Source organism: Triticum urartu, chromosome 6A (genome assembly GCF_056163025.1).
Source record: "Triticum urartu cultivar PI428250 chromosome 6A, HENAU_Tu73, whole genome shotgun sequence".
NCBI classification, from domain to species: Eukaryota; Viridiplantae; Streptophyta; class Magnoliopsida; order Poales; family Poaceae; genus Triticum; species Triticum urartu.
In genome coordinates, this window is record NC_141878.1 from 107590439 (window position 1) to 107602638 (window position 12200).

Sequence of the window (12200 nt, forward strand, 5' to 3'; positions counted from 1 at the left end):
TGCTATTGTGCAGCTCATTCCTTTATTGCAGGTGCGCATGGAAAATTTCAGGTTGCCTTGTGATGCAAAATATATTACACAAGTACAGTCATTAAGTGGAACTTGGAAACGTATTCTTCAGGGCGCTGTTTTGTTGATCTGAATATAGTACTCTTCACATAGGAGTACAGAGAAACATCACTTGCAAATATTCAGAAGATCAACCCACTAGAACATAGAACATGATAGATATGTTATATTCAGAAGGAAGGAAAGCAATCTCACACATTCATAGGGAAATCTATGCAGATAATGCTCCCAAGTGAAGAAAAAAAAAAGGCTAAGCATCCTTCGGCTTCTGCTTGATGATGCAGAAGCAAGAAATTGCTTTCAGGCAACTAATTAATTCAAATAATCATTCAAGACTAAAAATTATTCTTTTATATATTACAAATCAAAAGACTGTTTTTTACTTTAACCAATCATCAAGACTAAAAATTATTTTTTATTTTACAATCAAAAGACTAAGTTTTTTTTACTTTGTATTTGTTGGGGTGCGCCAAGCCTGGGCAGTAGTGCAACGCCCAGGCGACACATGAGGGCCCCACTAGCAAGCTAGTGTGGTGGACCCTGCCCCATAAAAAATAAATTTAATATCGTTGTGGGCACATGGCCCACATATCAGATATTAAACTGATAAGAACAGATACTACACTTGATCTTAGCCAAAAGGCCGAGAAAGGTATGCTTTAATCCGCTGGCCTGAGTCTCCTCTTATAGCTATCTTGGACGACCCCGCTGCTTGCACGGGCGAGGTGGGACTAAACAAGTTAACAAGGAATCATTAGAAACCTGCCTCTGCGTGCTCCCATTTTGGACTTCTTGGCCCAACTAAAGATTAGTAGCCCAATGCCTCAACAGCCCAGTAATCATGCTCATACATCATTAGTTGTCAAGTAATAAACGACAAAATAGTTAATTAACTATTGCTGGCTCCTGCAACTCATCCAAGAATTTGTATCTGGTCAGCAATGTTTCCTAAATTAGTTTATTTAAATAATGATGTAACTAAAACAAGTTTTTTGTCATTTGGGGTTCAGAATTAGCTTCAAGAACTCAATTATCCCTCCCTTTTTCTTATAGTCTATTCCTGTGAATCAAATTGATGAATAGTTTCACCACAGAAAAAATTCCTATTCTTATGTTTTTCCTTCATTTTCTCAACCAATCAAACAAAGAGGCCCTAAGTAGGGGAACGTTCTTGGAAAAAGTTTATTTAACTTAGCAATCGATAAGCTAATCACAGAAGTGCTGACCAAAAAGTTCTTTGAAACAGGGGTGCAAACAAGGTGCAGAAGGAAAGGGTTAAATCACCTCAGTTCACCCTTTCATCAGGGTGTCAAGAAAGGCGTCATGTCGTGTCACTATCATAACAGCAGCTTAAGCTAGCATTTGTAAAAAAAGCAAAAAGGTTAAGGGATTGTGGTGCATACAGAAACTTCAGAACTGCTACCTATTTGTAGCCACTGTTTTCTTCTCCTGGGATAGTTTCAGATGCTACTACGTCAACATAAGTGGGTTAAGGACTAGAACTCGTCAAGAAAAGTGCAAGCCCTCACTTCTGCAGCATTCAGATTTTCATTTGCTTGTCAAGCTGTATAGGAATTTGTAGTTTGTCCTGTCAAAGTTTTGAGTGGTGACACCGGTCCTCTCGTTCAGCTTTGAGCGCTAAAACAGAGTGCCAGCCAGCCCGTTTGCTTGTTTGTTTCTCTCAATCAGAGCACAAATATTATGAGCCACTCTGCCTCGATCACTAAATAGTGAAGCCACACACCGCACATACTGAATAGCATCATAAGTTCATAACAACATCATATTTATCTCCCCCAGAAAAATAGAATTCTTAGCACCAACTTTTCAACTGAACTGGCGATCAACTAGCTGATTTTGTTCTGTCAGATTCAGTATTTTGCTCCTGGGAGTCCACACGCTTCCCTGTCTACTTGAACCCAGAAGTATAGATCAGGCAAAACACGCAAGAGCACAGGGCACCAGGTGTGTTAAGCTATAAAATTGTCATCCTTGCCCTTCGAATATTCATTGACTATACCGCTGACATTGTAGTACAACATAAGCACCTGGTTTCTTCAGAATTTCAGATTAGGAAACAAGGGGAGATGGGCCAAGAACAAAGAACTGGCTCCAACATCCGGTGATTTTTTTTATATAAGGCAAGATTAGGGACACAATTAAGACTATTTTTTTGCTTCGTATTGGTTGGGGTGCGCCAGGCCTGGGCAGTAGTGCAACGCCCAGACGACACATGAGGGCCCCACTAGCAAGCTAGTGTTGTGAACCCTCCCCCACAAAAAATAAATTTAATATCATTGCGGGCACATGGCCCACATATCAGATATTAAACTGATAAGAACAGATACTACACTTGATCTTAGCCAAAAGGCCGAGAAAGGTATGCTTTGAAACAACGTCTTGTGTACCATTATATAGCTCTCTCAGCCGCTCCGTTACGTTGCGCGAGCGAGGTGGTACTAAACCACAAGAGACATCAGAAACCTGTCCCTGTGCGTCCCTTACTATTTTCTCCCGTTCTGGACTTGTCGGCCGGTTGGCCAGCTAAAAACTATAGTAAGCGGCCCAGATGCCTCAACAGCCCAATAACGTGGCCTCTTAGTTCGGACTTCTTTTTTTTTTTTTGAGGGTTCTTAGTTCAGACTTCAGACTTCAGGTATGTCTCAAAAAAAAAAGTTCAGACTTCAGATATGTCTCAAAAAAAAAGTTCAGACTTCAGACCGAGTACTTTCTGTCAAGTAGCAAAAAGGACATATCTTTTGAATAGCAACGTTTTCTGAATTAATTTAGTCATAAGAACATAATAAGGTATTCAGGGATTTAACTTCAACAACTTGATGGACGTATGAAGGCTATTGAAACGACTTGTTTTATTTCCTAATCAGGAGAGTAGGCTAGCAGCAACATGTACCACTCTCACTGGCCATCAACAAGGACCTAATGTGCAGCCAGCATCAACACAGCATCATCTACACATCAAAACGGAGGTGGGAGGTATAACCCAGAGAAATGTTCAACTAAGCTGACGAGCAAGTGAGCAACTAGCCCGATTCCAATATGCCTCGTAGGAATCAGTCATGTTGGCACTGCAAGCCCTCACAATCCACCAGGCAACGATGGCATGTTTCCCATGACTGCACCTCTCCTTGCCGCTACTCTCTGAAGACTGAAGACTAGCTGCATTTTCACACCATTGATCTATCAGAGAACTAGGATTGTGTGCAACTAAATTGAATAAAAGCAACTGCTCTTTGGCACAAGCCACCAGCTGAAGAATAGGCATCCGGATTCCATATTAGTCGCTTGGGAAAACTATGTAGCCACTCCAGTTTTCGTACAAGACGTACAGACAACACAACTGCACAACCTTTCACACGCCTCCCTCTTAGCCTATGCACATCTCCTTTATTGCAAGTGCACATGCAAAATTTCAGGTCGCCTTGTGATGTAAAATACTCTATATTACAGAAAAGTAGAGTCATCAAGTGGAACTTGGAGAACATGTTCTTGACGTAGGGGTGCAGTGCTGTTTTGTTGAACTGAATATAGTACAGAAAAACATCACTTGTAAATATTCAGAAGATCAACTCAGTAGTACATGAAACCTGATGGATATTCATAGGGAAATCTATTCAGAGAATGCTCCCAAGTGAAAAAAACGCTAAGCATCCTTATTATCCTTTGTCTTCTGCTTGGTGATGCAGCAACAAGAATTTGATTTCAGGCAAGCTCACTAGCTTTACATATAAAACGGGACGCGAGCCTTTTTCAGCAAGCTAACTAATTCATATAAGCAATCAAGGATAAAAATTATTCTTTTATATTACAACCAAAAGACTGTTTTTTTTACTTTAACCAATCAAAACTATTTTTTTTCTTTTTTTTACTTTGTATTGGTTGGGGTGCGCCAAGCCTGGGCAATAGTGCAACGCCCAAGCGACAAATGAGGGCCCCACTAGCAAGCTAGTGTGATGGGCCCTCCCCCACAAAAAATAAATTTAATATCATTGTGGGCACATGGCCCACATATCAGATATTAAACTGATAAGAACAGATACTACACTTGATCTTAGCCAAAAGGCCGAGAAAGGTATGCTTGAAAAGACTGCCCTGGTTCTCCTTTTATAGCTCTCTCGATGGCTCCGCTGTGTTGCACTGGCGAGGTGGTACTAAACCAACAACGGCATCCTGCCTATTTCTTCCGATTCGGACCTGTTTTGGCCCAGCTAAAGTGTAGCAGCCCAGCTGCATCAAAAGCTGATACCCATGGCCTCACGGGAGTAATTTTGTCAACTAGCAAAAAAAAAAATACTGCTGGCACATGGCTGCTCATCTGAGAATCATATCTTTAGCCGGAGAAACAGCATCAACACAACATCATCTAGGACCTGAACAGAACTATAACCCAAAGAAATGTTCAACTAAATTGATGAGCCCAAATCCGATACATCTCGGAGGAATCACAGTCACATTCCATGGTCCAAAATGATGCACATCAACATCATCTAGCAAAAATGTTTGTCTCAAAAAAAAAAAAAACAAGCAAAAAATGAAGAACTACTGCTAGCACATGGCAGCTCATCTGAGAATTCATATCTTAGCCCGAAGAACAGCATCAACAACATAACATCATCTAGGAATTACTAGAACAGAACTAGTATAACCCAAAGAAATGTTCAACTAAATTGATGAGCCCAACTCCGACACGTCTCAGAGGAATCAGTCATGGTGCCACTGCAATCCATGCTCTAAGAATGATGCACCGATGAAGCCCGAAGGAGAGATGTATGCAACAGGCAATGCCAATACGCTGGGAGAAGAGCCGAAGCTAGAAAACTGCACCTCTTCTTACCGTCAGACTCTGAAGTCTTACTTGAGTAGACCACTGGAGCTGCAGTACCCAGCCAAGGCACAACACAAGCGTCTGTTTTATTTTTGCCTCGACACGCTAGCAGCATTTCACACCATTGATATACCAGGGAGCTGGGATCGCGTCGAACTTAATGGGACAAGAGCGACTTACTCGGGTAAGAACTCCAAAACGGCTACAAAGGGGCAGGACATCTCCTTTTTGCAGGTGCACATGAGAAATTTCAATTTCAGTTCGCCTTGCACAAGTACAATCACCGGTACAACTCTGAAAGTGCATTCTTGACATAGGGGTGCAGTGCTATCTATTGAACTGAATATAGTGCAGAAAAGTCATCACTTGCAAATATTCGGAAATTCAACTCTAAAAGCACATAGGCAATCTGACACGTTCATAGGAAAATATATTCTAGATGTTGCTCCCAAGTGGGGAAAAAACATCCTTGACGATGATGCACCTAGCAACAAGAAATCACTTTCAGTTGAGTTTGTACAAATCTAACTGATTCATATAACAGAGAACCAGCTCCATTAGGCTATAAATGGCCATTGGAATGCAAATGAAGAAGAAAGAGATAACTATCAAGACAAAGAGCTATTCTGTTATCATTAAACCAAACATTGTTTGATACTCATCCTCAAGATAAAAAAAAGATTACTTTATATTGGTTGGGGTGCGCCTGGCCTGGGCAATAGTGCAACACCCAGGCAACACACAAGGGCCCCACTAGCAAGCTAGTGTGGTGGACCCTCCCCCACAAAAAATAAATTTAATATCATTGTGGGCACATGGCCCACATATCAGATATTAAACTGATAAGAACAGATACTACACTTGATCTTAGCCAAAAGGCCGAGAAAGGTATGCTTTGGAACGCTGGCCTGGGTCTCCTCTTATAGCTCGGTTGGCTCACTGTGCTGCTTGCGCAGGCGAGGTGGGACTAAACAAGAGTTCCCAATAAGTTAACAGAGTCATTAGACCTGCCTCTGCGTTTCACTACCGGTTCTCCTGTTTTGGATTTCTTGGCCCAACTAAGTGATAGTGGCCCAGATGCCCTAACAGCCCAATAATGTGGCTTAACTCATACTCATGGCCTGACCATGATAGTACATAATCAAAGTTGTCAAGTAGCCAAAACGACATGATTAACTAACTAATGCTTCCCATAAAAAAAACCATTGCTAGCATGCAGTCCCACCGGATGATTCATATTTTAGCCTGGGTTAGCAACGTTTCCTAAATTAGTTTATTTTATTTAATATAATAAAAGCAAACCTTTTTCACTTGGGTGTGCAGGGATTTAACTTCAAGAACTTGATGAACCTGTGAAGACCATTGACACCACGTCTAATCTACCCTAGTTAGCACTGTTGTCAGAGAAGTATCTGCAATGTCCATGTCGGTTACAGAGTGCCAGCCACTTGGTGTATTAATTCTTAATCAGAACAATATTAGTAGCGGATCCGGCTTGCCTGCTCCCTCCCCATGCTCCCATTCCATCCTATGGCTGTCTTTTTCTCTTTTTTCTTTTTAATCTAATCATCTCCCCCCTGATTTTAATGAGGTGGGGCCGGGCCTTATTTTTGTTAAAGTTGTGTCGAATATTATTGTACAAGTTAGGTTATAATTGGACTTGGTTTTGGACTATGTGTAGACAGGGTAGGAGTTGTGTCCTAATAGGACACTTGTATCCTAGGCCTCTCATATATAGCGGGGGGAGACACACGATGTAACCTATGCCAACATAATAGCACAGGAACGCAGGGGAAGCCGGCGGCTTGTGCCAGCGTCCAGGGCGACCTGGTGCGGTATTGTAGCGGTGTCATGGGGAGGAGCGCCCATAGTCAGGCCCCGGGGATGTAGCCATATCGGTGAACCTCGTTAACAAATCTCGGTGTCGTACTCGTGTGATTGCTTGGTCCTCGGATGATCGACGGTGTCTCGGATTTATTCTAACATATTTTGTTCCAATCAAATCATGCCACATATGCGGAAGCACGGATGGGCGCACGCTGGGGGAGCAGGCAAGTCTCGTCCATTAGTAGCCATGCGTTAAGTGATACTTTCTTTGTTTTCCTTGATCGGAACCGAACAACTGTACGCTGATGAATACCTATGTTTAACTGGGAAGAAATTGAAGTGCGGTCCGCGTCAACACAACATCTCCGGAATATTACAACACAAATATACCCCGCAGAAATGCAACTCCTTATAACCAACTATATATGTTCATTGTATTGAGACAAGCGGCCAGCCTGATTACGTTTCTGTCAGAATAATTCATCCTGACACTGCAAGTTCTCAGTTCTCACACGATACGCTGTCCATGAAACTAGAAAACTGCACTTCTTCTTGCCCTCAGACTCTTGACACAGTGGAGGTCCACACAAAATAAGCGTAATATGACGGCCTAAGTATTATGTTGCTCTCATAGCAGTAATATGACCGAACGGCCTAAGTATTATGTTCAAGTATTTCTTGGCATGAGCGGTTCGCTATCTCAGAAACAATCAACAAAATAAGTTTTATGTTCAAGTTAAACACAAAAGCGACTATTCAAGTGTTCAGTAAGAACTTCAGAACAGCTCCAAAGTATACACTGCCTGCAAGAGCTTCTGATTTCCTTTGTCCATATCATTACGATTAGGAAAATGGGGGTGGGGGATGCAGCTGATGGGGTCCTAGAAGGTTTAAGGCGGGACAGATGGTCAAGAAGAAAAATTGCTACATCGTGTGAGCCACTGCTATGTACTCCTCCACAATACTAACAGCTCGTTATGCACAAACAAAGACTTCAGAACTAGTAAAATAGCAGTAATAGTTAACTGTAGATTTAGCCAAAGCAATTAGGCCTAAATTATTTTAAACCTTGTGTTGGGTAAAAGACTAAAAATTGTTTACTTTGTATTGGTTGGGGTGCGCCTGCCTGGGCTATAGTGCAACACCCAGGCGACACCTGAGGGCCCCAGTGGCAAGCCACTGTGATGAACCCTCCCCCATAAAAAATAAATTTAATATCATTGTGGGCACATGGCCCACATATCAGATATTAAACTGATAAGAACAGATACTACACTTGATCTTAGCCAAAAGGCCGAGAAAGGTATGCTTGAGAGCGTTGCTCTCCGCCTCCTTTTATAGCTATCTTGGCCGACTGCGCTGCTTGCACGGGCGAGGTGGGACTAAACAAGTTAACAGGGAGAGTCATTAGAAACCTGCCTCTGCGTTTCCCTGCCATTGCTACCGTATTGGACTTCTTGGCCCAACTAAAGATAGTAGCCCAGATGCCTCAACAGCCCAGCAATTATGTGGCTTAACTCATAGTCATGGCCTGATCACGGTAGGGCATAATTAGTTGTCAAGTACTCCCAGGAGTAGTAAACATGTTCTCAAAAAAAAGTTGTCAAGTAGTAAACGAGTTAACAGTGGTTAATTGTTTTTTTGCGGGGAAACCAGAGAACTTTTATTCATATGAAGGCATTTTTGGGACAATCAGCCAAAAGGCTGGTCACCAAAAAAACCGAAGTCTCCTGCCAGCTATCGGTCACATTCAGAGTGCAAGCGCGCTTTGCACAAAGATGCGCCGGGACATTAGCTGACCTGTTTACATGCTGAATATCAAAAAGAGTAAAATTATTACATAGCTCTCCTATCTGTAATAATAAAGGAGCCACAATTGACCGAGAATTGTGACGAGTGTTCCAGAGCGTCACCATCTCCAAGCAATCAGTCTCCATTACCACATGCGAGAATCCTCGAAGTGATGCAAAACGGACTCCGTCTCGAAGTGATAAACCCTCCATAATCAAGGGATCAGAGATACCCAAATATGGTTTGCACCATGTTCCCAGGGGCGCCGAAGAGGATCTGGCCACCCCTCCTGCACCGCCCCTGCCATCTGCTACGTTTAAGGCACCGTCTGTATTGATCTTGACAAGTCCATCATCAGGCGGTCTCCAACCAAAGCCGGGCAAAATCATTGCATCTCGACGGGGAAGATGAAGGAGGGCATCGCCTCCTTGGTGGCCCTGAGCGTTGCCGTTGGATTCATTCCCTCTTCGCCGTGCTTGATTCTGTTCCGGGAGTGCCATATAGACCACATAACTGTTGTGATCTTTGCGCGATCATCATTAGTGAAACGGGGATCACATGTGATATCCCGCGCCCAAAAGTTTGGATGAAGAATAGGAAGTCTGAGGCCGAACCAAGCATACGCTTCTTCCCAGAAGCCTTTTGTGTGTGAACAATGTATGAGTGCATGCTCCAGATTCTCGACCATAGCCAAACAAACATTGCATCGACGGGTCTCTGCAATATGTCGATGGTTAAGAGTGGCCTCATCTAGGAGAATTCCACGAAGAACCCTCCACCAGAACACTCTAACCTTTGGGATGACATTCAATTTCCAAAGAGATTTCCACATCTGTGTATCTTCCTCTGAGATTCCGGTAGCCGTCCCTTCTTCTAGAGCAACACGCTCTTTCTGAGTCACGAGAGCACGGTACGCCGACTTCACAGTGTAGTTCCCTGATCTTTCGAATGCCCATGCAAGAAAATCATCTCCTCCTCCTTGCTGAATAGGGATATTCAATATTGCTTCAGCATCAGGAGCAATGAAAGTATGTCGAACAAGTTCTTGTCTCCACGACCAATTAGATGAATCAATAAGCTCGGACACACGCTCGACGGTCGTATGATGTGGCTGAAAAATGGGAGACATAGATATTGTACCTGGAATCCACTTGTCGTTCCAAACCGAGATGGAGGAGCCATCGCCCACGCGGGAAATCAGTCCGGAACATAGGGCCTCCCTCCCAGCGATAATAGCCCTCCACATGGCCGACGCCGACTTTGGTACAGTAGCCCGCATGAAGTCAGTGTCGGGAAAATAGCGGCCTTTCAAGACTCTTGCACAAAGGGAATTGGGGTTGGTGATGAACCGCCACCCGTGTTTGCCCAACATCGCAAGATTGAAAATACGAGGGTCTCGGAAACCCATACCACCCTTGCACTTGGGTGTAGCTAGCTCCTTCCAGGACACCCAGTGCAGTGATTTCTTGTCAAGAGAGCTACTCCAAAAATATTTAGCCATTGGTGAAGTAAGACTCTTACAAACTTTTTTGATCAAAAGAAAAGTGCTCATTGGATATGTAGGAATAGATTGGACGGCCGATTTGAGAAGAGTCTCTCGGCCTGCACATGCCAATAGTTTCTCCGACCAACCTTGCATTTTTCCACGAGCTCTTTCACTGATATGGACAAAAGTGCCACTTGTAATCCGACCCACAGCGGTAGGTAGCCCCAAGTATTTCTCGCTGAATGCTTGCACATGGATATTTAATGTTGCTTGCATAACCTGCCTCAAAGAATCAGAAGTGTTAGAACTGAAGTAGACCAAACTTTTGTCACGATTAACACACTGGCCCGAGGCCTCTCCATAGATTCTGAGAATTTCATTAAGTCTGAGAATCAGGAGTGGTTAATTAAAAAGTGAATTAACTATTTCTGGCTCCTGCAACTCATCCAAGGATACGTATCTGGTTAGCAATGTTTCCTAAATTAGTTTATTTAAATAGTATAATAATGTAATAAAAGCAAGTTTTTATCATTTGGGTGTTCAGGGATTTAACTTCAAGAACTCGATGTACCTATGAAAGCTACTGAAACGACATCTAAACGACCCCAATTAGCAGAGAAGTCTCTGCGTTGTTCCTGTCAGTTAAGTGTGCTGTATTCAGTATTCACAAGTTACTACAGAGTGCCAGCCACTTCCTGAATTTATTGTTAGTCAGAACAGTATTAGCAGCGATGCTTTCCTTCTCCTCCTTGATCCAAACCGAACCACTCCACGCTAATGAATGCCTATGTTGCCCACGTGAACAGATCGGCCTAAGCCATGCATCACCATGGCAGTTGGTTACCTTGTTCGGGTTGGCTGTACCAGCACTCCAGCAGACAGTGCCGTTCACGAGGGTTTGCCCAGTTCCGGCGTTACACACTCGTCTAGAGAAACTCGAGATGAGTCGTCCAACCTCCCCCGCATGCCAGCTCCAACGCTTGCGCGCACAAGCAAAGGACTCGACTCCTCCCTCCGTGTATATAAGCAGCGGCGTGGTTACACCCATCTTCTCAGAACCATACCGATCGAGCCAAGAAGTTTGCAGTGCGTGAGGGAGTGCGAGAATGGCGGGTGGCAAAGCCGCTCTGCTGGTGGCCCTGCTGCTCCTGAGCCTGGCCTTGGAGACCCAGCAGGCGGACAGCGGCGGCTACGACCCCGCCCCGACGCCGCTCACCACCTCCCACAGCAACAGGAAGCCTCCCAGGCCGCGTCCGCATCCGCCGCGCCCTCGCCCTCGCCTTCGCCCTCGCCCACCTACACCTCCCGCGCCAACGCCGCCCCCGTACACTCCATCCCCTCCTGAGCATGAACCTACGCCGCCCCCGTACACTCCATCCCCTCCTGAACCCACGCCACCCCCGTACACTCCGTCCCCTCCTGAGCCTGAACCCACTCCGTCCCCTCCTGAGCCTGAGCCCACGCCAACGCCGCCGCCGTCCCCTCCGTCCCCTCCTGAGCCCACGCCACCCCCATACGCCCCGGTCCCGATGCCATCTCCCTTCCTCGAGCACGGCGCGGAAGCCGACTCCGCTGGCGTACAGGCCGCCGCCGACGCCGCCGACTACGAGGAGCCGCCATCGGCGCCGGCCTACAAGCCCATTGTCTAGGGCTGTGACTGTGAGTCCCTGCGAACGCATGCAGGGCCATTATTCTCATCGGAGATCAAATACTAATATGTAGTCTGAATAATAATGCGGATTGCTTGGTTACCCGCTGCTGATTTGTGTTCGTCCAGAGTTAGCGTACTTTCATGCATGTGGGTATTGCTACTGTTGTGGTGTTACTGTAAAACCATTATATATCTATATATAATATGGAAATGGAAATGGGAAACTGCATGTGGTGTGTCCTCCGCTGTACGTATGTTCAACTTCAACAACATGAGCTCTTTCGCTGAGGAGATGTGATGTTTCCATGTGAAACAGTAAATAAGACTATGGCAACCAAAGCTAGTTCTGCAGGATGCCCATGCCACGCTTGAACTGGCTTGAACAAATACGTGCGATCAAGCTCTTTAGCTGAGCGCACCGTGGCGCATGCCAACCGTCCGATCAACGTTTATCCTTTTTTTTATCTCACATCCCGATGAACGTTTCCCGAATTTACATGAATGTCAAAGGGTAATTAAACTGTTATTCCCTG

At 44.6% G+C, this 12200-nt stretch overlaps 1 protein-coding gene and 5 non-coding genes across 6 annotated transcripts; 1 reads left to right on the forward strand and 5 right to left on the reverse strand.

Moving 5' to 3' along the window:
* Positions 1 to 528: 528 nt before the first annotated feature.
* LOC125517826 (U2 spliceosomal RNA) lies at positions 529 to 725 on the reverse strand. The gene has a single exon (XR_007287827.1). It is a non-coding gene; the product is annotated as a U2 spliceosomal RNA (small nuclear RNA).
* Positions 726 to 2256: 1531 nt separating this feature from the next.
* LOC125517825 (U2 spliceosomal RNA) lies at positions 2257 to 2453 on the reverse strand. The gene has a single exon (XR_007287826.2). It is a non-coding gene; the product is annotated as a U2 spliceosomal RNA (small nuclear RNA).
* A 1513-nt stretch (positions 2454 to 3966) lies between these two features.
* Positions 3967 to 4163, reverse strand: LOC125517824 (U2 spliceosomal RNA). Its single transcript, XR_007287825.1, has one exon. It is a non-coding gene; the product is annotated as a U2 spliceosomal RNA (small nuclear RNA).
* A 1444-nt stretch (positions 4164 to 5607) lies between these two features.
* LOC125517833 (U2 spliceosomal RNA) lies at positions 5608 to 5804 on the reverse strand. Its single transcript, XR_007287834.1, has one exon. It is a non-coding gene; the product is annotated as a U2 spliceosomal RNA (small nuclear RNA).
* A 2046-nt stretch (positions 5805 to 7850) lies between these two features.
* On the reverse strand, positions 7851 to 8046 carry LOC125517831 (U2 spliceosomal RNA). Its single transcript, XR_007287832.2, has one exon. It is a non-coding gene; the product is annotated as a U2 spliceosomal RNA (small nuclear RNA).
* A 3027-nt stretch (positions 8047 to 11073) lies between these two features.
* LOC147964301 (uncharacterized) lies at positions 11074 to 11896 on the forward strand. The gene has a single exon (XM_087529402.1). It carries the CDS (start codon positions 11123 to 11125, stop codon positions 11663 to 11665), a length of 543 nt encoding a protein of 180 aa, XP_087385528.1. The 5' UTR covers positions 11074 to 11122; the 3' UTR covers positions 11666 to 11896.
* The last annotated feature ends 304 nt before the right edge of the window (positions 11897 to 12200 follow it).